The sequence below is a fragment of the Panthera leo genome, chromosome C1 (genome assembly GCF_018350215.1).
Source record: "Panthera leo isolate Ple1 chromosome C1, P.leo_Ple1_pat1.1, whole genome shotgun sequence".
Lineage (NCBI taxonomy): Eukaryota > Metazoa > Chordata > Mammalia > Carnivora > Felidae > Panthera > Panthera leo.
This window is the reverse complement of record NC_056686.1, coordinates 216,948,614-216,974,278: the sequence shown is the minus strand read 5'-3', so window position 1 is coordinate 216,974,278 and position 25,665 is coordinate 216,948,614. Positions and strand designations below refer to the sequence as shown.

General features: G+C 47.5%; 1 protein-coding gene across 7 annotated transcripts in view; it reads left to right on the top strand.

The window, feature by feature from the left end:
- The window catches only part of COL6A3 (collagen type VI alpha 3 chain), an 81,128-nt gene extending 56,427 nt beyond the window's left edge, over window positions 1–24,701 (top strand). For all 7 annotated transcript variants that reach the window (XM_042950670.1, XM_042950674.1, XM_042950672.1 and 4 more), the window contains 17 exons: window positions 2–64; window positions 1,539–1,589; window positions 1,802–1,837; window positions 2,289–2,351; window positions 3,210–3,272; window positions 4,524–4,556; window positions 4,641–4,677; window positions 4,779–4,790; window positions 4,887–5,380; window positions 6,870–6,966; window positions 7,725–8,423; window positions 9,743–9,845; window positions 12,889–13,286; window positions 14,580–14,843; window positions 15,863–15,961; window positions 23,187–23,351; window positions 24,010–24,701. In XM_042950670.1, the coding sequence (XP_042806604.1) occupies window positions 2–64; window positions 1,539–1,589; window positions 1,802–1,837; window positions 2,289–2,351; window positions 3,210–3,272; window positions 4,524–4,556; window positions 4,641–4,677; window positions 4,779–4,790; window positions 4,887–5,380; window positions 6,870–6,966; window positions 7,725–8,423; window positions 9,743–9,845; window positions 12,889–13,286; window positions 14,580–14,843; window positions 15,863–15,961; window positions 23,187–23,351; window positions 24,010–24,050 (2,718 nt within the window). In that variant the 3' untranslated portion in view covers window positions 24,051–24,701. The remainder of the gene's footprint in view (window position 1; window positions 65–1,538; window positions 1,590–1,801; window positions 1,838–2,288; window positions 2,352–3,209; window positions 3,273–4,523; window positions 4,557–4,640; window positions 4,678–4,778; window positions 4,791–4,886; window positions 5,381–6,869; window positions 6,967–7,724; window positions 8,424–9,742; window positions 9,846–12,888; window positions 13,287–14,579; window positions 14,844–15,862; window positions 15,962–23,186; window positions 23,352–24,009) is intronic.
- The last annotated feature ends 964 nt before the right edge of the window (window positions 24,702–25,665 follow it).

Genomic DNA, 25,665 nt, shown 5'->3' with positions numbered 1-25,665 from the left:
GGGCGAGCCTGGAGAGCCGGGACCAAAGGGAGGAGTCGGGAGCCGGGGCCCCCGAGGGGAGACGGTAAGATCAGGATGTGCTGTGGCCAATCCTTTGCTGGAAGGTGCGAGGCAGGGGAGATGGGGCCTTTCTCTGGGCTAGCCTTTCTCGTTGCAAATTGGGTTGGTCCTAAACAGGTAACTGGATAGTTGTCCCCTTGTGTCCTTGGGGATATGACCGAATGCAGTGAGACTGACTGCTTATAAACAGCAAATCAATGTCAAAATAAGTTTCATTACATCGGGGAAGAGTGGGGAAAGACATTTTTTTCTTGCGTTTTTCCTGGGAAGTGAATGTGGGGACTCACTGAAGCTTGAACCACCTTCATTATCGTCCTGTAAATGGTTTGTGACCATGACTAGATGGAGTTTTTCTGCAGAGAAATAAATGTCCTTTGGTTAAAATGGAATCATATCTGATCAGGTCTCAGTCCAGATTGAAACTGTTTCCTTTGGATGAGACATCCTAGGAATAGAAGTTATTACCTTGATAACTCATTTTTTAAAATATTATCTAAAGACAATCTGACTGCTCACGAACGATACTTTTTTAATACACACTTCTGTACAGGGCAAAGAAATCTATAGAATGTTTTAAGAAAGTTTTGAGAACCCGGTCGATCTGATTTATAATCCCAAACTTTAAAATATTTTTTTGTGTGTGTATGTAACCTCTCTACAGAAAACTGAAGTTTGAAGGATCCGTTTCTGTTACTTTTAGTTTCAGAAGCAGAGGGGGGAAAAAATCAGGCTTTAAAATCTGTTCAGACCAGAAGGAAATCTCTTGATGGTGTGTCCATAAATTTGGGGGCAATGGCTCTTTAGCTGTTGATGTTTGCTTAAAACTTTAAATTAACTAAATAGCATGCTCTGCGTCTGTTTTAGAGTTACCGGTGTATATATTTCACACATATTGTTCTCATTCTTTTGAAATAGTCAATGGAGTGCAGTTCTGAAAGTCTCCCGCGAGGGTGTGATGGGACAGATTGAAGGGCATAGGGAGGGGGGTGTTTGGAAAGAAGGCAGTCCAGTGGCACGACCTGGAAGGAGTGGGGGAAGCCACAGTGGGGAGAGGAGAGAAGGTCTGAGCGCAAGAGACTCAGGAGGGCGTGAGAGACTGAGTCCTGCGTTCCTGCTAGAATCAAAGAGTCAAGGATGCGCTTTGGCAAGGAGACTTTTGGGAGTCCTTTCTGCTCTAAGAGTCTCAGACATTCCGCGGGCCTTTGACTCCACACCCAAGTGCTGTCTTTCCCGGTGGCTGTCAGATGTTCTTTTTATCGGTGGCACACCAGCACCATTTTCCCAAAGGAGTCCATTAAGCCCACTTACTTGCAGACGGCTGTCTTGTTTGCACCTGGAGGATGGGGTGGGAGCAGGAACACTTCCTCGATCTGGGAACCCTTCAGGGACCCGACGACCCTGTGCTCCGGGCTCTAGACAGAGTGGTTGTGGGGTGCCCAGCGTGGCGGCCTGCAGTAATGCTCCCTTTCCACCCCCAGGGCGATGATGGCAGAGATGGGGTTGGCGGTGAAGGACGCAAAGGCAGAAAAGTGCGTATCTGCTGAGGATTCCTGAGCTTCTGGCGTCTTGTGTCTTTAGAGAAGTATTTCTCAAAATTTTGTTGGAATATCATGCGTTTTTTTTTTTTTTTTTTTTTGGTCTTGGTGACTCCGTGGATGTATTTGTTTCTGCTCAAGAATAATTTCTTTTAGATGCATGTAAATTAGGACCCAAAACTGAGTTATTTATTTGTCTCTTACAGGGAGAAAGAGGATTCCCTGGGTACCCTGGTCCAAAGGTAAATAAATATTCCCCTGGTGGTGAAACGTCACCGTTTTGGGGGGCTGCGTCTGGCATGTTCATGGGCTGAAAATCGGAATATCGTGGTGTTAGTGTGGGGTCAGCCGCTTACGAAGGCCCCGCCCTCTCTGAGATACTCCCTCACCCGGTAACTGGAGGTGACAGTGGACAGCGTTCTTGCCTTGGGCCTTGCGAGGGTTGGATCAAATGACATGGCAATCACACACTTTGTAAACTTGACGTGCTCTGATCTGTATGACGTCGTCATCATGGGGGCGGTAAACTAAGGCTGCATCTGTGGAGGACACGGACGTACTAGTAACCCAGTGGAATGTAAACCAGAGTTAGCCATTTGGCTGCCCTGGGGAGTGTGGTCCAGATGCCCGGGGGCCCTCCGCTGGACCCTCCGTTTCAGAACTTAATGTGCCTCTTCCTGGCTCTCTTTGCAGGGTGCCCCTGGTGAGCCCGGGACGGATGGAGGACCAGGACCCAAAGGCATCAGGGGCCGAAGGGTGAGTCTGCCCGCACCTGGCTGCAGGTGGGGGATGAGAACACGTGTGGTGAACATTCTCCTTCTTCACCGGCAACCTGGCTGGTGGCATGTGGGGTACAAGAAAAGGAGTCCTAGGCCCCAGGCCAGTGTCCTCAGGACCCCTTGTGGTTGTCTGCGCTGCCTTCTTCAGCCGTGCTGCCCTTACGGGGAGGCCCCAGAAGCCCTTCTGCTAACACATCTCAAGGATCACCAGACCCCGCGCTCCCCGCCTCCAAGGCATAACGGTCCTCTTCCTGAAGCTGCTTTTGGCTCCAAATGACTGTCTACAGTGGATGTTTACTCATCCTCTTAAGATTGCACCGAGTCCTGAATTAGCATGTCGCGGTCTCGATGTGGGAAACGGTTATTTTTAGCTTGAAATATAGTTAAAATCGTCATATGATCCTGTTAATTTGCTCAGTGGAGACAAACTGCATCATTTACTTTTCCAGGTGGTTTTACCACATTGGATTGGTTATCTGCACCGAGCGCTGGTCTCACTGATTGCCGTTTATTGCATTCTTGCACATCTGTGGATCTTTTTTTTTTAATTTTTATTTAAAAATTTTTTGACGTTTATTTTATTTTTGAAAGAGAGAGAGAAAGAGAAGGGGGGGAGGGGCAGAGAAGGAGGGAGACAGAATCCGAAGCGGGCTCCGGGCTCTGAGCTGTCAGCACAGAGCCCGATGCGGGGCTCGAACTGACGAACTGTAAGATCGTGACCTGAGCCGAAGTCTCAGACTGAGGGCTCAGACTGAGCCCGCCGGGCGTCCCTCCATGGATAGTCTTCTTAATGGTTCTTGGGCAAGCATCTCACTGTTTGTTCTGCCTTTTCTAGGGAAATTCAGGACCTCCAGGGGCAATTGGGCAGAAGGGGGACCCTGGCTACCCAGGACCATCTGTAAGTACCCACCCACCCAGTTCCAGTCCAGCCATGGGCTGGAAGCTTTACATGTGTCCCTTTGTAAACTTCTTACAACCTCCTTCCCTCCCAGAAAAGACGTGCTCCTTTTTTGTTGTCATTGATTTTTTTTTTTTTTATAAACCACTTTTCTTTTGATGTCACAATGGAGAAAAGAGCTTTTGAATTTGAGACTAACCAGAAACGTTCCAAAGAAGTTTCTTGTGGAACCTTGTGGTCTAGGGTATATTGTAATTTGCCTTTATAATTTCCTGGGGTAGGTTTGAGGTTTGTGTACAGGACAAAAAAAAAAAAAAAAAAAGAGAGAGAGAGAGAGAGGGCAAGTTCTAATACCTCTTGGTTGCATCTTGTAGAAATAGTATAATTTACGTCAGACGTCGGTTTGCGAACTATTTCCTGTGGTCTGTAAAATCCACAAGACAGCTTCTGATTTATGGTTTAAAACCCACGAGTGCTAGGCCACCTGGGGCCAAGAGGGCGACCTTCTGCAGCCCCTTGCATTTCTTCATTATGAATATCTTCGTTTCCTTACTTGAATTTCTCCCTATATTGTCTCCCTACGTTAAATTTCATGAGGTTCAGAGAATGATGGACAATCACTCGTATAAGGAAAGGTGGAGGGATTAGACTGGTCAGACTTGGGTAAAGGCTAAGTCAGGTGATTTCTGCCTTTAAGAAAGTGAAGCATTTAGCGTAAGGCAGTCTGCAGTCTTGTGGAAACGCACCTGACTGGCCCAGGAGACAATTGCTTGGCCGTCAGGGCGGCTGTGTATTGTGATAAGACCCTGAGAGCAGCCATGGGTCTGTCCTTGGGCCTCCTCTGGGGTGGTATGCAGCCAGTGCACTTCAGATCTGGAGCTGAGGCTTAGCTAAGTGACACGTCGCTGTCCCTTCTGTGAACAGGAGATACTAGGATCGCAGGTGGAAAGAAAGCTCTACTCTCAGGAGAAGTCATGTTTAGACTCGAGCCCAAATGTGTGATCCCTTTGATTTGTCACAACCTTCCAGGTTTTCAGGGTGTGGAGCTTTTTATTTTGCAGGGGAAACACTTCTGTCCTCAAAGTTTCCCCTCTCTTTTGTTCCTTGAGCAGTAAAGTCAGATTTACAGGGAGAGCCTGAAAATGGTCAGGGGCAGCCCAGACCCACCTTTGCTCCCTCAGCCGTGTTTCTGTCGCGTTGCTGGTCCCGCGCATCTGTGGTGCTTCTCACCCTCTCCTTCTCGTCCCACAGGGTCCCAAGGGCAACAGAGGTGACTCCATGGATGTAAGTTGCATGTGTGTATCACCAGTCGTTGAGCTGTAAGCCTCTTGTCCGCCCCCCTCACGCTTCTTTCCTTTCTTTTTAAAGCAATGTGCCCTTGTCCAAAGCATCAAAGATAAATGTCGTAAGTACATGATCTTTGCTGTCTGTGACGCACGTCTGCTCTCATGTTTGAGATGCTCATGTAGTACCTGTGTTTCACTCCTCTCTCTGTTTCTTTTCTAGCTTGCTGCTATGGTAAGTTGACTTCAGCCGTTTGACTTTCTCCTGCGGGAAGAAGACCCCTTTCCCGGTAAGTAAAGTTTGTCTTTGAAAACCCGCCACTTCCCACAGGGCCCCTGGAATGCCCCGTCTTCCCGACGGAACTGGCCTTTGCCTTAGACACCTCGGAGGGGGTGACCCAAGACACGTTTAGCCGGATGAGGGATGTGCTCCTGAGGATCGTGGGCGACCTGACCATTGCTGAGAGCAACTGCCCTCGGGGGGCACGCGTGGCCGTGGTCACCTACAACAACGAGGTGACCACGGAGATCCGGTTTGCCGACTCCAAGAAGAAGTCGGTCCTCTTGGACAAGATCAAGAACCTTCAGGTGGCTCTGACGTCCAAGCAACAGAGTCTGGAAACGGCCATGTCCTTCGTGGCCAGAAACACGTTTAAGCGTGTGAGGAACGGATTCCTGATGAGGAAAGTGGCTGTTTTCTTCAGCAATAAGCCCACGAGGGCATCCCCACAGCTCAGGGAGGCTGTGCTAAAGCTTTCGGATGCGGGGATCACCCCCTTGTTCCTCACGAGCCAGGAGGACCGGCAGCTTATCAGCGCGTTGCAGGTCTGTACCCTGTGGGCACGGTTGACATCTCCTTCGGCTCTTCTTGGGCTCTGAGAATGTTCTCGGGCACCTGGTGCCTGCTTGATGGATTCATGCACCATAGTTTCCAAAAGCTCCTGGATGAGGCTGTTGTGATTGGCAGCTACTTGAGCGATATTTCCGGGACAGCCGAGTGGCTCTGACTCTAGAGCGACATCCACATGCCTGTGATTTATTCCCACTGGGTCCTTCCTCACCTGCTGGAGGAGAGTCTCCCAGGGCTGACCCTGAGGCTGCCAGTGCCCTAGGGAGGTCCCCCAGACGTCCATGCACCCCTGTTCCAACCTTTCTTCAGCCAGGATGGTCAGCCTTCGCTGTGAAGCCGCAAAGTGCTCCCTTGTCGTTTGCTTAAATAGCTGGTTTAATTGTGACAATGATGTATATCATAATTGGCTAATTCATCACTTAATATTTACTCAGTGCCAACGATGGCAACATTGCTCAGGCCGAGTGGGCAGTGGGCATGATGGGAAAGAGCCCTTGTTCCAGCCTGCCCACTTTCTAGCTTTAAGTCACCGAAGTAATATGGTCATGTCACTTAACCTCTCTGTGTTTTAGGTTTCTCGCCTGTGAAAGGCAAAGTGGGGGAGGGATGGTCCCTGCCGTCTTCCCTCCAAGACTGGGTATTCTATGGTTTTACCCCTGCCCACGTCAGCGAAAGACGGTCTGGTCATTGGTGCCGTCCCTCAGGGTTTATTCTGCCAAACCACAGGCCAGTTTGAGCACACAACGCTGGGCCTGGGAATCCAGCTTGGGCTTTCAGCTGTCTGCCCTCATAAGGGGCTCATTTATGTACATTTTCCCTCGTGTGGGCTGAGTGACCCAGAACCACTTGTGTTTCTTAACAGCAGTGTCCCAGCAAGTTTGAAAAGTCAATTATTCATTCATTAGTTAACTTTACTTTTACACGCAATAAATACTTAGTGATGGGGTCCCAAGGCACCGTGATGATCAGGGCTTCTTGAACCTTCTAGAAGCGATTTCACTACCTGCCTTGTGGTTAAATCCCCTTCTGGGAGAGTTTGGAGCTAACGTGTGTCGGTGGCTGTTATTGTGGCCGAGAATAACTGTGCCATTCAAGTGCCCACTATTTCCTAGAGCTATAGCAGCCATTTCCCACGCATCATGTAATTGGACATGGGGAATTTAATATTACCCCCATTTTCAGCTCAGGAAATTGGACCTCGGAGAGGTTAAATAATTTTCCTTCGGGCCCAGTGGAAAGTGCAGGAGAGGGATCTGAACTTCAGCTCAGCTCCACAGAAGAAAGCCTGTGTTTTCCTATTAAGCTCAGCACCTCCTCCCAAACCCCACCAACACCACCCCCGAGAAGAGGGGGTGATCTGTTGGGAAGCTTATTTTACGGACACGACTCGACTCCGCTGCTCCATTTTCAAGTGGTTACTTATCACGGACACTCCTACCAAGCATTTCCTTTTGTTTGAACCAGATCAATAACACCGCAGTGGGACACGCGCTTGTCCTGCCCCCTAGGAGAGACCTCACCGACTTCTTGAAGACCGTCCTGACGTGTCACGTTTGCCTGGGTAAGGGCTTCTCGAGCAGGACAGTGTGTTATAAGACGTACTGTACTATCCACGGGGCGACGTTTGAACGAATATTTGTCATCCATGTAAAGGGCCTGAGTTGCATGAAGATTCATCACGCCTTGCGTTTGCCAGTGTAATTCCTACATAAGTAGTTTCCATATTTAAAGTGGAAACCCCTCAGACCGAGCTTCTCTTTGATAGACAGGAAATAAAGGAGAAAGTAGGCTCTGCTTACATTTTGACCTTGGAGTCCAGATTTCAATGATCTGGCTTTGTGCCTTTCTAGAACACATTTCTTTAGCGCGGCAAAGAAGTAGTTTTCTTCCCTCCCCTCCCCTCCCCTCCCCCCTAATTCTTCTTTCTCCCTTCCTCTCCCCCTCCTCCCCATCCTTCTTCCCCTTCCCTCTCCCCCGCTTCCTTCCCTTCCCCCTCCCTCTCCCTCCTCCACCCTTTTTTCCCTTCCCCGTTTCCCTCTCCCTCCAGCATCTCCTCTCCTCCCTCTCCCTCCCCCTCCTCTCCCTCCTCTTCCTCCTTCTAACGCCAATACCATAGTATCAGAATAAGGATTTTAGCTTACTGATCTGTTTGATTTAGTGTTAGGTGATGAAAACTGAAATCTGGCCACAAAAAGGCAACAAGCTATGAATAGGCTTCTGTATTATGTGACGATTTCATTACCCCAGACTCCCAACAGATTAATGTACAGTCTTGCAGTGGGAGGCACAGAATAAACGGGCTGCCTGTCTTCTTTCTAGACATCTGCAACATTGACCCGTCCTGTGGCTTTGGCAGCTGGAGGCCTTCCTTCCGGGACAGGAGAGCGGCGGGCAGCGACGTGGACATCGACATGGCTTTCATCTTAGATAGCTCCGAGGCCACCAGCCTGTTCCAGTTCAATGAGATGAGGAAGTACATAGGGTACCTGGTCAGACAGCTGGACCTGAGCCCAGACCCCAAGGCCGCCCAGCACTTTGCCAGGGTGGCGGTTGTGCAGCACGCGCCCTATGAGTCCGCAGGGAACGCCAGCGTGCCCCCCGTGAAGGTGGAGTTCTCCCTGACGGACTACGGCTCCAAGGAGAAGCTGGTGGACTTTCTCAGCAGCAGAATGACACAGCTGCAGGGCACCAGGGACTTGGGCCGCGCCATCCAGTACACCATAGAGAACGTCTTCGAAAGCGCACCCAACCCACGGGACATGAAAGTCGTGGTTCTGATGCTGACGGGAGAGGTCGACAAGCAGCAGCTGGAAGAGGCCCAGGGGGTCATCTTGCAGGCCAAGTGCAAGGGTTACTTCTTCGTGATTCTGGGCATCGGCAGGAAGGTGAACGTCAAGGAGCTGTACAACTTCGCCAGTGAGCCAAGCGACGTCTTCTTCAAACTGTTGGATAAGTCGACCGAGCTCAACGAGGAGCCGCTGATGCGCTTTGGGAGGTTGTTGCCGTCCTTCGTCAGCAGTAAGTCCTTCAGGGGACAGCGTGGGCCCGGGTCAGGGTCTTCCTGCCAGCCCATACCCTCGGGCCATCAGGGACGTGGGGCTGCGGGCGCGGAAGAGACGTCTAGCGCGCTGATGCCGACTTGTTCGTTCATTCAACACACATACGTATGACACCTGTCGTGTCTCAGACGCACTTTAGGAGCCAAGGTTGACAGTGAACCCACAGCTGGACATCCTGTCCTTGCTGACTCCTGTATTCAACCAAATTTGCCTGGGCGCCTCCCAGCCATAGACCCTGCGAGTATACCGCGGATCAAGTGCCCACTTATTATGCATGACATAATAAATGGGGAAGCTCCTAGAAGGAGTTGCATTGATCTGGGCTTAGCCGCTAGCCCCATACTTGGAAACTTCTGGGCCTTTGCTGATGGGACTCTCCTCCCCGGGATCTCTCTCCACCTCTGCTTTAGCGGCAAACCCACAATCATCCTCAAAGCATATCTCTAGTTGCCCCTACTCACCGCGAATGCTCCCCACTCCCAAGGCTTTCTCATTGTTAGTCTGGATGCTAATTACCGTATCTATCCCAAGGCCTGCTGGTTATTCATTTGTGTGATCTGTGGTCCCAGTAGAATGCATGGTCCCTGAGGGAGGGTATCGTTCTCCTGATGCCCCAGGGCCCGGCCGCGGCTCATGGCCCCAGGTCAGCGCAGTTCATGGCCCCAGGTCAGCAGAGGAGAGTGTCTCATAAGTGAGGGAGCTGTAAGAAGTAGGAACAAACACGCATGTGTGGAGAGTTTATTATTCAAGGGAAAGGTGAGCTCTGTGAAAACAGCGTTCCGGTTTGTGAAGGCCTGTCCCTCCAGAGTCTTAGAGGAAAAACATGAAGCAAAGGTAGGCCAGCAGGTTCACACTGGGAACGCTGTCACTGCCTTCCAAAGATTGAGAACAAAAGTTTTATTAAACGCAGCATTGAGAAAATATTACAAGTAATTCAGTGACAATTTGATGTTCAGGAGCTTGGACCAACTTGTTAAAGTCTGTGATTTTTCTTTGAGTCCTGTCTTCCCTTCACACTGAGTGAATCTTTTCTTCAACCTCATCACCCAACTATTGCCAAACAAAAGATTGTGGCTTGAGATGTTTTATGGATCGAGGACCGGTAGGCTTACTGTTTGAATTGACTGGACTTAGCTTGTCTGGGGGGATGAATGGATTCAACAAGTACACACGGACTGCCTGCCGTGGGCTCCACTGAACTCGTTAGCAGATGAATTTTAATTTGCATGTGATCTACACGCACTTGCAAGATATTTTTTTCCCTCTCTTTCTCTGCAGGTGAAAATGCTTTTTACTTGTCCCCGGATATCAGGAAACAGTGCGATTGGTTCCAAGGGGACCAACTGACAAAGAATCCTGTGAAGTTTGGTCACAAACAGTTGTAAGTATCGTCACGATTGTCTTAAAAACTACAGTGCTAGACAGAGGGCGGAGGTCCTCCAGACGGTGTCTAACTTCATGACGGGGACATTGAAATCCAGAGACTGGGACTTCCCGAGGGACACGTGGCGCACGCCCTGCAGAGAATCTGTTGTATCCCTTCGCTTTTGCTGCGGAGCAGACTGCCCGAAACGTAGTGGCTTAAAACCACTGTTTATTTAACGCGCGGTTCTGTGGGTTAGCAGTTTCTGCTTGGGCTCAGCTGGGCTCGCTCACGTGTTTGTGGTCATGTCAGCTGTCGGCTGTGGACGGCGGTCAGGATGGTCTCGGCCAGTTGGCTCGCCTCGGCTCCACACGGCCTCTCCTTCTCCAGGAGGCAGTGTTGGGAGTTGGCTCCCAGGTGGATGGGAAGGGTTCCGTGAGAGAAGGCAGAGGCCGTGAGGCCTCTTGGGGCCGAGACTGGAGCCAGCGAACGGTTACTTCTGCCGCAGTCTGTTGGCCAAGGCACGTCCGGTGGGCCAGCCGGTCTAGAGTCAACAGCGGGGGACTGCACTCCATGGGAGGCCCTGTCACATCACACTGTGAAGGGCATGGGAACAGAGAGGGTGGGGAGTTGGGGCCATGTGTTTAAACAGTCTACGGCACCTGGTGTGAAATGATCTCGTATGGAAGGACTGGATACATTAACCAAGAAATGGGCTCCGAGACCTAAAACGATTAGTGTCATGATAACATAGGTGATGGTGACGTCGGGAGGTGACGTGCGTGTTCCTCCAGGAAGGCAGATGAGAGGGTGGGGGCTGGGGGCTCGTACCCACAGGGATGCTGGCTCAGCTCCGTCTTTGTTGCCCACTCCAGGAGTGGAGAGGAGGGCCGGGTGGCCGTGTGACAGAGGGCTAGGCGATGGCCACGTGGTGGCAGGAACTGAGCCCGGCCGATGTGCCAGCAAGTTGTGCCCCTAGAGGGCATGCCGCAGACTGTCACGCTTTGTCGGGGAGCAGAGGGTTCTGCCTGTAGCCCCCAGAGGAGATGCAGACCCGACTTAATCCTTGAAAAATGAGTATGTGGCTTACTCCCGGCCGACCTCCAGGGTGGGGACAGAGAACCGCCTCCCTTTACCAGCCCTTCTGTCCTTCATCTCTCGCCCTTGTCCCTGGAGAAAGGTACTCCGTTCTCGGGCTGAAAATCACCGCTGAGGGCGCTGTGACCCTTTCTGGTGTCGTGATGTGTGTCCTGCTCTGTCCAGGTTCAGGGGCTCTCTTTCCCTCACCTTAATTATCTTTGGGGTTCCTCTCAAACATTCTTAACCTGATCTTTAGGAAGACAGAATGGGCAATATAGCATAGTATTTGAGGTTTTATGACACCAACTGGAAAATATACTGCCGAACACATGGAGCGTGACAGCTCTAGGAATTCACGAGTGCCCATCTCGGGGCCGGAAGTAGACACAGGGTGGATCCGTGTGGCTGTTGGTGGATCCGTGTCTCCTTATATTGCCGTTCTTTCTAGAGGTTCATAATAGATCAAGACATGGTGAAAAAAAAAACAACCACACACGCGAAAATTAATGCAAACAAACACACGCAATAAGGTCTGGGAGTGAAAGTATACACCGACCTTAAAATTTTGAGCTCAGCACAGCATTTGGTTGAATGGATATTTTCTTATCATGAGAGTAGCTGTTAACTTTTTTTTTTTTTTAATTCATGGCGTATAAGTTTCAGTTGGTCAATTTTTACATTTCGGACGTTGTTCGAGTATTATTACCGTATTTTTGCTAACAAGAATAATAATTAAAGTATTTATTATTGTCTCTTTACGTTCTCCTGCCCTTATTGTATAAATTACAATTAAGATGACAGATGTACGTATAGTACAATATAGGCTTCACTTTTTAAAGGAATAATTTATTTTGAGAGAGAGAGAGAGAGAGAGAGAGAGAGCAGGGAGAGGAGGGGCAGAGAGAGAGAGGAATAGAGAGAATCCCAAGCAGGCTCCCCACTGTCAGCACAGAGCCCAGCTCGGGGCTTGAACTCACCAACCGTGACATTACGATCTGAGCTGAAACCAAGAGTCAAGATGCTTAACTGACTCAGCCACCCGGGCACCCCTGTGGGCTTCATTTTTAATGATTCTATTACTTTATATGCTTTTCAGTATCTTTTCTGTGGCACGATTCTAAAAGGAAAGAATTTAATATAAGCAATACTGATGTGTAATATCAGAACTACTGCGTGCATTTTGATAAAGCAGCAAATTTCACATAGCTCGTGGGATTGTGTTTTTGTAAACCATAGATAGCTGGCAAAGACATGCAATGTTTAACAATAGTTAAATATTAAACAATATTTTATTATATTATATATTCTATAATATTACATTTATATATAATATGTTTATATGTTATACATAATATATAATATAATACATATTTACATATGTATTATGTATATGTACACATACATATAATATGTAATATTATATAATATATAAAATTATATATATAAAAAATATAAATATAATATATAAATATATATATTTATATTATAGAAATAAAAATATATTTATAAATATAATATAATATGTTTATAATATTTATAATATTTATAGTATATATATAGTATATAATATTTATAATATTTATAATATATATTATATATAGTATATAATATTTATAATATTTATAATATATATATTATATATAAATATATATAATATAAATATATTTATATTATATATATTTATATATAAATATAAATATAAATATAATATATAAAATTATATATTATATAATATTATACTAATTTATATAAATATATAAATATATTTATATTACATTATAAATTAAATAATTAAATATTAAACAAAAATATTAATATTAAATATTAAAATATTAAATAATATTAAAATATTAAATAATATTAAAATATTAAATATTAAAACAATAATATTAAAGTTAAAATTATAATTAAATAATAATTATAAAAATATTTAACAAATAATATTAAATAATATTAAACAGTACTTAATTTGTCTTAACAGAAATATTCCAAATAACGTGACTTCGAGTCCCGCATCCAAACTAGTGACCACAGCGAAGCCGGTGGCCTCCACGGAAGCGGTGACCACCACGACGAAACCAGTCACAGTAGTAAACCTGCCGGCCTCTAAGCCGGTCGCAGCAAAGCCAGCTGCGCCCAAACCGGCGGCCTCGAGACCGGCGTCTGGGAGACCCGTGGCCGCCAAGCCCGAGGCCACCAAGACGGCCACGGTCAAACCCGCGGTGGCCGCGAAGCCGGTGGCCGCGAAGCCGGCGGCCGCGAAGCCAGCAGCTGTGAGACCCCCTGCCGCAGCCAAACCAGCGGCCGCCAAGCCCGAGGCCGCCAAGCCCCAGGCCGCCAAACTGGCCACCAGCAAGACAGACGCTGCTAAGCCCGTGGGTAAGAAAGCACCGTGAGGGCTGCCCAGCTGTGACATCCTTATTCCCTGTGCTCAGGGCACGTCCTTCGAAGCCTGTCTATAAAGCAGTTGAAATGCCGTCACTGAGCTGGGATTTATGCATCTAGACGATGATGCGTTTTAGAAGGTGCCGGTCAGAGCGTGTGATTGTCAAAGCGTTGCTTTTCTTCTGTTAGGAAGCGGCCTGTCTCTTAGCTCTGTGAGGCTGGGGAGCTCCTCACAAAAAGCAGGTGAAATGGGTCTCCCGCCCTCTGCTGCCTCCTTCCCCCACTGCCCACCCCGGGCCCCGAACCCCATCTCGGGTTTTCCCGCGGGAAGGAGGCCCCAAGATGCACGCTGTGGCAATATTGGGATGTTTGGTGAATATTGCCAATATTGGGATGTTGGCAATATTGGGATGGTTGCCAGCCTGGATGATCAACCCCCCTGCCCCACAAATGCTGTCCATGGGGAAGACACCTTCCAGATGGAATGAGATAGGAGGGTGGGTGGGCTTCATGAGACCCAGAATTTGTTTTATTTTTTCCTCTGATGCTAGAAGATACTAGAGAGTCACAAACCATATAGAAAGGTGAAGGCGGAATGAGTGTGTCTGCGAAAAGGTAGAAATTGTCTTCATTTGATGAACAGAGAGAAAGCAGGGATTCCTTTAAAAGAATTTCCTGTCACGCCCTGGAGTTTAAATTTAACACATTCTAAATTACGGAGCTCATTCTGTTTTGGATGTCTCATTTCAGATTAGCACACTGGACTGTGTGTTTTCTTTTTCTTTTTTTTTTATGTTCATTTATTTTTGAGAGAGAGAGAGTGAGTGGGAGCAGAGGAAGGACAGAGAGAGGGAGACACAGAATCCGAAGCAGGCTCCAGGCCCTGAGCTGTCAGCACAGAGCCCGACGCGGGGCTCGAAGTCACAAACCTCGAGATCGTGCCCTGAGCCAGAGTCGGATGCTCAACCGACTGAACCCCCCCCCAGGTGCCCCTGGACTGTGTGTTTTCAAAGTTTCTCCTTAACATCACAGATTCTCCATAGAAAAGAAATAGTGATGCACCTTGCTGATGAATAATGAGATTATGAATTCCACGTTTCGTGTATGTCGGTAGCTTACGAGACTAACAGTTCTCAGGAGCTCAAACAAGAAATTAGCTCCTTGCTCACCCGAATTCCCACCCAGTTTCCTGCTGATACATCGCTTCTGTTCTTCTGCTGCCTGTGTGCTACAGTCACGTGGGGTTTTAAGTTTTATCCCCACATTCTGCTTCCATCTGTTTTCCAGTTAAGGCGTCCCGGGAGGTCCAGGTGTCGGACGTCACAGAGAACAGCGCCAGAATCCACTGGGAGAGGCCCGAGCCCCCCAGTCCTTACTTTTATGACCTCACTGTCACCTCGGCCCACGATCAGTCCCTGGTGCTGAGGCAGAACCTGTCGGTCACGGAGCGTGCCATCGGGGGCCTGCTCGCTGGGCACACGTACCACGTGGTGGTGCTTTGCTACTTGAAGTCTCAGGTCAGAGCCGCCTACCAAGGAAGTTTCACTACAAGTGAGTACGTGAGCCACCCTGAGCAGCCAGTACCTGATTTCCGCATGGACTGTCAAACAGGACATAAAGGGGATGGTTCTTATTCACTGCATCTGAAATGATGAGGTTGTCCTGGGTGTTTTGGTTGTGCCCCGTTTCGTAAATTAATCCCGCGGAAGATGGGTTCCTTGTGAACTGTTGTCCTGCCGTGGGAGTCCTGGGATACTTTATGGGGGAAGCCAGATCCGTTTGGCCTAAGGTGAAGCCCCTTCTCTGGGAGAAAGAAATACATTCGTGGACCCGGACTGGGGCCTTGACTGCCCACCACGACCATGTTTCTAAAGTTTGTTTGCAAGTTCAGTGAACAGAAAACACCCCCCAGAGTCACTGGCTTCTCAGAGAGGAACCTAGGAGTCCATGCTTCTTACCACCCTAAGACCAGGGGACACGCACAGCCAGGCGCAGAGGGCATCACATTCCATCCCCGGTGCACCAGGCTGTGGCTCTGCCCTCCGTGGCCTCTTGTCTCCCTGGCTCGGCCTCGGCACCGAGGCCCTCGACCTGCCCTTGCATGTGTTTCCAGGCTCTGTTAGCTACAATCCCACCATCCCCCTCCCCTTTGAACCTTCTCCCGGACTCCCCCACCCCCATGCCTTTCTATTTGGGCTAGCGTAATTCAGGTCAAGGAATTATGCCTGAAGAAAGGGAATTCCCATCAGTCACCATGTAATCTGTGAAGATGTGGGTGCAAAACGCCTTCCATGCTGGGGCTCCATTTTCATGGACGGAACCATATGGATGGAAGAGGTTACATGGGAAATGGGAGGATTTGTTCAGAGTTCAGAGATTCCCTCCATTTGCCCAATGAGATGAGTGGACCTCGGGAGTGTCTGTAGAGACTTGGCCGGTCTCTGTGTGTCGGTGGCTCGCCCTTGCATGAGATGGTAACCCAGAAAGGCAGCCTGCCTCAGTTGCTGAGAATTCCTAAGCCCTTCCGTGTCTGTGTTTCTTACCAGTCGCGTGTATTTTCTCTTTTCTAGAGAAAGCTCAGCCTCCGTCTCCACCACAAGCAAGGTCAGCTTCTAGTTCAACCATCAATCTGATGGTGAGCACAGAGCCATTGGCTGGTGGTGAAGCAGGTGAGTTGTCAAGTATTGGGTCCATTAACAACACTAAGAAAGCATTCTACCAGACATTGAAACAAATTTTGTTTATTTATTTTGAGAGAGAGAGAGGGAGAGGGGGAGAGAGAGAGATGGAGAACACGTGCGTGAGCCAGGGAGGGGCAGAGAGTGGGAGAGAGAATCCCAAGCAGCCTCCACACTGTCAGTGCAGAGCCAGACTTGGAGCTTGATCCCACAAACCATGAGATATGACCTGAGCCAAAACCAAGAGTCAGATGCTTAACCAACTGAGCCAACCGGGCGCCCCTCTACCAGACATTTCAAAGCCTTCGAAGCCTCGACTCTGGGTCATCCACTGGGATTCTGATTCTCAGGCAAGTCTGGCTTCTATGGGAATGTTCCACCTCGGCTCTTTGTGGCCCAATGTGGTGTGATTCTGCGTAGTCCAAGTTGTAAATAGTGACTTTCCTTTCCTGTCACCAGACTCTTAAAAGAAAGCCAGATGGCCGTTGCTTTGGGGCTATAGCCAGGAGTTCATGTGTCTGTTCATCAGATTCCCCTGAGCCTCCTGTTGGGACTAGAGTTGATTTATGGTTCATGAAGCTGGAAGCATAGGTATTTGTCCACTCAGTGACTTAATCTAATGACAGCTGCTTAAAAGAACACAAAACAACCAAGATTAGAACCCGTGAAAGGCATGCGTTTGGAAGCGAACCATGGGAGGGATGTTCTGGTCCTCATTCCCTAAGCACACACCCTGGCTTACCTATCATCCCACTGTCCGTGTGCCTGAGCCCGAGTGTGTGTACCCTTACGTGAGTGATGAGTTCGACCTGTTTCTGGAACCATCAGCTGATATGTACTTTTGTTCCTGGGCAGTGGGATTCCGTGATCCTTCCAGACCTTCGCCCTTGTCCAGTGGACCCTGAGCTTAGACTGTTCTCCCTTAAGAAACTGATTATTGATATAGTTGGTGTGCTTTGCGTATATATAAGTGTTCTTCAGAAGATGTTGGCACCGGTCTCCGAAGTCAACATTCCATGGGCATTTACCTATGGTATTGTTTTATAGACCCCCCTCGCTGTGAAGACAAGTCCTTATTCTTTGATATGCTGGCCGCCATCCGGAGAAGGAAGGCATTCCTCTTTACAATGTTTATTTCTGCAGTGGACTCTGATAGAAGGCATTTGCCAAGGCACGCTGCCTTTGTTCTGGATTTAAAAGCTCTGTGCTTTCTCAATACTCATGGCATTGTCAGAAGCAGCGACACATTGCTTTCTGAGCCATTAGTGAGGATTCTTTCTTCTTTTCCTTTCTTTCTTCCTTCCTTCCTTCCTTCCTTCCTTCCTTCCTTCTTTTCTTCCTTTCTTTCTTTCTTTCTTTTTTTCTTTCTTTCTTTCTTTCTTTCTTTCTTTCTTTCTTTCTTTCTTTCTTTCTTCTTCTGAGAGAGAGAGAGAAAGAAAGTGCACAAGCTGGGGAGAGGGGCAGAGGAACAGGGAGAGAGTCTTAAGGAGGCTCCGTGTCCAGGGCGGAGGCCGACACGGGGCTCGATCTCATGAACCGTGAACTGTCAGATCTTGACATCGCGTGTTGGCCGCTTAACTGATGGAGCCACCCGGGCACCATGAGGATCCTGTCATTTTACTCTTTGCTCTGCAAGTTTTGAAGATGATGTCTGTTTCTTCACCTCCAGTCTCCACCTTTCTGTAGAGACTGCATCCCATCCCATCTGTGTGTAAATAATATTGGATGATTTCTGTCTCCACACCCCCATCTCTTTGTGGCCCCTCGGGAGGAGAGGCCTCTTGATTCTCTTAGTTGTTTCTAGAGAGAATCTTCTCTATTGCTAGAATATTTTATGCCATCAGTGGACTTGCCCTGTAGCCGTGTATCTGTGCACACATATATCAGTGATCTATATCTGTACCTTTATATATCTGTATCTGTATCTATATCTGTATCTATACTGTATTATGTCTATATCCATCTATCTATCTCTCTTTCTGTCCTCCATTAGTACAGCCACAACCCCTATTGACAGGTGGCATTGGGAGTTCACTAGAAATAAAGTGACTAAGTCAATGCAGGAATTGTGAAACTATCATACACATAGGTGTGTAATTACTGCAAAGAAATGAATTACATACAGAACTGGAAAAGGTTTAAAAAAATCTGCTTTTGGAAGCAAGTTTAGGAATTGGTCTATGTTAGAGGCAGCCATGCATTTTTCAAACTCTTGCAGCCTTCCCACTGGAAAGGTTGGCTGAAAAATAAGACGTTCTCTCCTCTTGATAAAAATTTATGGGAAAAGAGATCTAGAAAGAGATATCGAAGAGAAAGAGATGTAGAAAAGAGGTATAGAAAGAATTCAGGAATTCAGGGTAGATAGGGTAATTAAACTTGAACTTGTTCGAGATTGTATAAAAGGATTTTATAAAAGCTTTTAAGGTTGTAATTTTCAACTCAAACTAACAAAAGGAGAAGTATGTGGAGAAGACATCTGTCTTTGCCTCTTTGATTTCTGCACATAAGGCGTCTCCTGAGTCTTGCATGAAGACACCGTGGTTGAGCCTTTGTCCCTTGCACGGGGGTTCTTTCAGCTCCTGTCCCCCTTCTGCCCCCTTCCTGGGTCACCTCCATGGTGACTTGGTTCCCAGCATGGCGCTCGAGCTCAGAGAGAAGCGGCAAAGAACTCACTAGGATTTCCCCAAAGATTTGGGTCAGGGAAGATGAAATTCTGACTTCAAAGTAATTGAAATCTGTCTGTTATTTCCTGGTCACTGGTAACTTTACCCCTCATAGAGAGTAGAGATTGTAAAATTCCTACAAATTCGGTGCTTCATTGAGAGAAAATGACTGAGAGTAAATTCCATGGCAAGACTTGGGGATATTTTTGGTTCTTTTTTTGTGTGGCCCAGAAGGGACAGGAATATATAAACAATATTTAGTTGATATAAACAACATAATCGTTAAACAAGAATCTGACTGGGTTGTTGTGTTTGTTGCTTAAGACTGAGTCATGGGTTCAGAGTTAGGAAAGTCCTTTTAATCCAGATCTTTAATTTTTTTTTAATGTTTATTTATTTTTGAGACAGAGAGAGACAGAGCATGAGCAGGGGAGGGGAAGTGAGAGAGGGAGACACAGAATCCGAAGCAGGCTCCAGGCTCCGGGCTCTGAGCTGTCAGCACAAAGCCCGACATGGGGCTCGAACTCACAGACTGAGAGATCATGACCTGAGCTGAAGTCAGACACTCAAATGACTGAGCCACCCAGGTGCCCTAATCTAGACCTTTAACACTTAGGTCTCCTTTCACCATGTGGCAGAGAAAAGGGATTTTGGTGGTGCCTGTGAGTCTTTGAGAACTCTTTTGAAGGAAATCGATCAGATACTTACTTTAAAATGTTTAAACCTCCAAATGGGAAAGAAGAATCAGGAGACAAAAGCTTCCCCTGTCTCCCAACCTCCTCCCTCCCCTGTCCCCTGCCATAGTTAAGTCATCTTAGGAATTTTTCCTAGGGGGGGTAAAACATTTTTATGATACTCATATTTTTGCAGGTAAAAAAAGAGAGACAGTGAATCGCTTTATTAAGTAACTTTTAAAAATATATTCACTGTATTCTTACTCAGTAGCTGCATCTAAATATCAATTACTATGCATACTATAAATTATCTCTCCAAAGATGTTTTTTTCTAGGCAGTGGAGGCAAAGTTAAGTTTAAAAAACTGGTTTTTATAGGTAGTTGTGAGTACAGTTTAATTTCTCTTATTTTTCGCAGTACCAGTTAATTAGAAACACGGTTTGTATTTACAAAGATGTGCCCCTTTCTTCGTATTAAAGGTTAGATACTTTTCCTTGCCTTTTTTTTTTAACCTCCATGAATAAAAGATTCACTGGGGTTTGTTACAAGGAACTGTATTTTGTTACAGCGTAGCACTTTGGATTTAGAACACATGGTGACCAGTGTTGGAACTCATGAACCGTGAGATCATGACCTGAGCTGGAACCAAGAGTTGGATGCTTAACCGACTGAGCCACCCAGGTGCCCCAAAGCTGATAACTTTTAAATGCTACTCATAGACACTATAGAAATCTCAAATTGGGGGCGCCTGGGTGGCTCAGTCGGTTAAGTGTCTGACTCCGGCTCAGGTCATGATCTCGCGGTTCGTGGGTTTGAGCCCCGCGTCGGGCTCTGTGCTGACAGCTCGGAGCCCGGAGCCTGCTTCGGATTCTGTGTCTCCCTCTCTGTCTGCCCCTCCCCTGCTCATGCTCTGTCTCTCTCTCTGTCTCAAAAATAAATAAAACATTAAAAAAAATTTTAGAAATCTCAAACTATAAAAAAGGCAAGATTTTCAGTTGAACCCTTTATGTTTTTCAAAGAGTAATATCTCTTTCTAATTATAAAATCATAGATATTCATTGTGGAGAATCCAGAACTTACAAAAAAAACCTAAGAAAATACGACTCCCATAGGTGAAGCATTGATGACCGCTGTTAATGACCCCATGCATAGCCCTCCTAATTTTTCAAATGAATAGAACGCGTGGGCATGCACGCACACATGTGCACACACACACATGTACACATGCACACGTCTTTCATGTTTCTTAGGGCACCTTCCACCCCGTGGTTGGTGTTCTAAGACTCCTAGGTTGGCTCCCGTGGCTTCTGTGAACAGGTGGGATTCCCTGGCAGGGTTTTCCAGATGCCCTTGCCTCAGTTTCCTCTTGTATTTGTATGGTCACTGGTGCCCATTGACCAGTTCATATTTCACCGGCAAGTGTCACCAGAGAGTGATCTGAATCCACAACCCTTCAGGTCTGCCTTTTCAGATGGAACCTATTACGTGGTTATTCTCGGCAAAAGTGAATCAGGAAAGGTTATTGAAAGTGTCGCTCCCTATTGGCCTTCAGGCTCCTGTTGGGTTCTCAACATAAGGAGGAGAAAATTAGTGAGTATGCAGCCTGACCTTCCTGTCACATCAGAGGGGACTCCGGGCTCCTTCCAGGCTTGTGCCCAAAGGGCACACTCATTTTGGAGTGAAAACCTGGACAACTGTTGTGTCCAAACACTTGTTCTGGGGAAAAGCTCAGTGAGGTCCATCTAAGCGACACCTCTTTGGACAATAAGACATTTTTAGTTTTGTGTCTTTAAAATGGTTGTTTTAGCACGGACACAGCTGAGTCCCGTCTACATGGCATGTCTCAGAAGTCAGGATGATGAGAATGAAAACTACAAGGCTTCTTAGGACAAAACCTTTCATTTCCATGCTTTAAGAGGGAAGAATCCCACGTTTTTGTCTTCCAACAGGGCAGGGCCCTCATTAATGTATTTCTCTTGGTCTACCAAATATCTGTGTGCCCACGGTGCCAGCGCCCCTATGTCATGCTGGTAAAGCTACAGGGTCTTAGCAGCGACTGTCACTGGTGTAAAGGTTGTGGAATTGCAGGAGTGATAGTTTGGTGATGAACCATTCCGATGAAAACCCTAGGAGGCTGGAGAAGCCAACCAGTCAGGGAACAGAGTGTCCTTCTGCAGGGCGGCCCCTGGGCTGTGTGGCTTCAGGTCTGGGGAGACTTCCCGTGTCTGCTTCAGAAGAGCACGGGGGAACGGGAACAGAATAGCTAAACAGAGGTGGCCAGGACTGATGGCACGTGGAACAAATTAGATGGAACAGACGTGAGCCGTGTGGGGGATGCTCAGGGGAAGAAGGAAGGGGGACGGGTCAACCATTTGGCCCAAGCCTCACACTCAAAGGGGAACCCACTGGCAAATGAGGGATAAATTTTGGTGGTTGAAATACTCTTGCTTTGCTCACTTCCCCGCAAGACATTTCTTGAAAGCCAGGCATTTTCCTTTGGTGGTAGGCACATTTGGGAGGAAGAAAGTTGTTTTTGTAATTGTCGTCATTTTCTTCTGGCTTCGTTGGGTCTTCCAAGGCTCTTGGTAGGGCCACTGGCTTTCTGGGCCCTTGAGAGGGTCTGCAACTAGGAGAGACTGTGGAGCCACCAGTCTGTGCCTAGGTGATGGCCTCCTCCATGTCCCCAGGGAATGTTTTGGGCCAGTTCTGAGCCTAAATCCTGTGTACCTGAGTCTGGTCCATAACGGTTGACCCAAGCTTTGGTTCTTTACCTGAAGATTTAGGTTTTCCTTTCACTTCTTGGTGCAATCAGACCTGCACGTGCTCACCGGCTCTGCCGCTGTGAGCAACCCACGGGGGTGGGGACGTCAGCCCTGCGTGGGGAGGGCCCGGTGACTCAGGCGTGTTGGCTACTCCCGTAAACATGTAGCACTGTCCCCTCCAGGGAGTTTTATAGAAGGAAGGATTACGTTTTTCAAACTTACAGAAGATGGTTGACATTAATGCTCCTCTTTCCCAGCATGACCTGGAGTTTGCCAGAAGACTCTGTAAACAGATGTTTTCCTGTGGAAGGGCTGTAAACTTTTCTTTGCAGGCGTTGTGCAATGGCTCTGACGTCGCCATTACTTTGCATCTGGGCCACACCAGAAGTAGGCATTGAAAACATAAACTTCCTTAACGGGACAAAGAATGCCTCCGTGTCTTCAAAACAGCTTTGCGATGTGACATTTTTGCCATCGTGCATTTTACAGCAGTGGTCGCACTTTGCTTTGCTTGTTTAATTTGGCTGCTCTCGAAGGCTGCCAGCTACACACACACACACACACACATACACACACACACACGCACGCACGCACGGGCATACGTGCACATACACTCAGAAAGATGTTTCTTTTCCACGTTGACTTTTATTTCCCCTCCACTCGTCTCGTAGCGAGATATACAGCCTTCTGTTTGAACTAGAATCTGACCAAACTTACTTGCCATTTGGCCGAGGAGTAGAAAGTGCCATAGTTTTAAGATGTAGTTTCTTAGCTGGGGCTTTAGTATTGAAGGAATTGGACAGTAAATGGGCCCGTGATTGGAAAAGGGGAAACAGTTCATTCCATCTGAAATTATCCAGTAACGATGGCTTGCATTTGGGGTCCGAGTAAAATTGGCGAGGTCCTTTCATCGAGGCGACTGCATTATTGCTGTGGGTGAGATTCATGTGCGTCCGACAGCCAGAAGGTGGAGGCGTGGGGAGGGTGACAGGTTTCCCTTCTCAAAACTCTCCTGTTTGCCTGGCCAGCCTTGTGGTAAGACCTTCAGCCCCTCACGCTGGGAGCAGAGTCCTTAGCGTGTCCTAAATGATGCTCTGTTCTCATCCCGTTATTAAAGATATATGTAAGCTACCCAAAGAAGAAGGGACTTGCAGGAAATTCATACTAAAATGGTACTACGACGCGGACACCAAAAGCTGTGCGAGATTCTGGTACGGAGGTTGCGGTGGCAACGAGAACAGATTTAATTCACAGAAAGAATGTGAAAAGGTTTGCGCTCCCGGTAAGTGATTGCTTGTTCTTTTTGCGTTTGTGGCTTTTGCAAATCAGACAAGAGGTCCGGGCCGAGGATTCACCTTTTTTAAGATATAAGAATTACAGTGATTATGGTGGATAGGACAAAGGGGGTACGTTGTATCTTTAGATACGGAAGATGCTCAAATAGAACACGTGAAATTAATTTTCTGAATTATTGCTATTTCCTAAAAACATTCTTGTGTACTTGGGTTTTTGCCCACGAAGAAACACAAGACCAGACTATTCTTTCCTGTTCATCTTTAAATAATTTTGCTTCGTCTTTATACTGATGTGGACACTGGGGCCACCCAGTATCTCCGTTACGTTGGGCAACTCAACTGCTAACACAGAAAAAACAGCTTCTCCGGGTGCCCGGCTGGTGCCAGAATGGGAAAGTACAGGGTGCCCAGGGGCCTGGCTGGTGATGCAAGGCAGCTGATGGGCTCAGATTCCACACGCAGACCCAGATCCCAGGCCAGGGAGTGCCAGGGGCGCCGTTAAAGGCACTGAGCGGGGAAGAAAGACTGGGGAGGAAAACTAGAAGCCGTGGGATCATTTTTGTGTCCTTTTGGGTCAGTGATGTGGCTTTTTTCCCTCCTCTTCTCTCCCACCCTCACCGGCCCGCCCCCTCCATCAATGCTCAGCGCTCGTCAACCCCGGAGTCATGGCTGCCATGGGGACCTAAGCGTGGCCGACCAGCACCACATACCTCTTGAAGAAGGAGGCAGCCATTTCCGAGTCGTCTCTGTAGAAGCTCTGGGTGTAGACATCCTTGCACTGTTCCATTTCCCGCTTTGATGTACGTTCGAACTTGGGACGAACCGTTCTGCCGCATGACCTATCAATATGGTGCTAAATGTGTCTGTGGACCCAACGCTCTCTGTCTCCAGGCAGTTATATCGTATACTTTGAACCTTGTGTAATAGTTATCCACTGCTGGTGTTTATGTGGACATGTCTGTAAGCTCAGATCCCCGCTGGAGTTTCACGCTGTGCCTGTGTCGGGCAAGTGTAAGATCTAGAACGGAACTCCAGATTTCACTGCTACTCTATATACTTCCGCTTGGTTCATTTCTTCCCTCTTGCTTCATGAGCATGACTTAATGAGCATGCTTAAAGAGCATGACTTTAGATGGAAAGCCTGTGTACGGTGAAGAAATACGATTCCAACTTTCTAATCTCCCCCCCAATTTCCTAGATTAGATGTCAAGCTAATTTTCTTTTCCTAAAGCCTCTAACAAACGACCTAGTTAGAAGGAAGCAAATTCCCTGAATCTTGGTGCACTGTTGTGGGACCAATGCCTTCATTAAAGAATGAAGAAAGTCATAATAGAGAATATTTTTGGCATTCCTCTAATGTTGTGTGGTTTTTTTTTTTTTTTTTTATGCAGGGTGGGGGGGTGGGGAGGGGGTTTAATTTTAATTTTAAAGATTTTAGGAAATTTATACAAAGAAACTTTTTAATAAAGTATATTGAAAGTGTTGTGGGCTTGGTGTCATTGGCCGTCTGGTTTTCTGTAGCACTTACTGTCACAGTGACCCCGGGCCGGGGAAAGGGGGCCCAGCCCAGGCCCGTGGTCCTGGGCACCACCCTGTGTTTGCAGTGGGGCATCAAGACTGCCCTGTCACCAAGTGTGGGGACACCGGGGGCTCAGCCCACTGGCACTGCAGTGCTCTGGGACCCGGTGGATCACCTTCCCTGCTTAGGTCCCCTTTCTGGAGTCTGTGATCTTTTGCAGCCAGGCTGACATTTATCCTCTGTTCTGACTTCTGGCGAGACCCAGAGCCATGGCCTCCTTCCCTGCCTGTTCTTTTTATTTATTTATTTTTTAATTTTAAGTTTGTTTGTTTACTTATGTATTTGTTTCTGAGAGAGGCAGAGAGAGTGAGCGGGCAGGGGCAGAGAGAGAGAGAGAGAGAGAGAGCATCCCAAGCAGGCTCCACACTGCCAGCATGGAGCCCGATGCGGGGCTAGAACTCACAAACCGTGAGACCATGACCTGAGCCGAAACCAAGAGTTGGATGCTTAATTGACTGAGCCACACAGGTGCCCTCCTGCCACCTCTTTAAAGTGACTGTTTCTGGAGTCTCAGTTTGCTCTCACCCCACAATGACTGAGAGATGGGACACAGTTGGTCAGGACGACTCATTTCTGGTCTCAAAGACAAAACCTAAGCTTTTTTTCCCTTAAAGACCTTTTTCTCCCGTCTTCAGAAAGGACACAAGACCCAAATAAATACATATTTCGGGGGCACCTGAAACCCACTTAGGAGAGACACTGGATTCCTTTGCCAAAACACA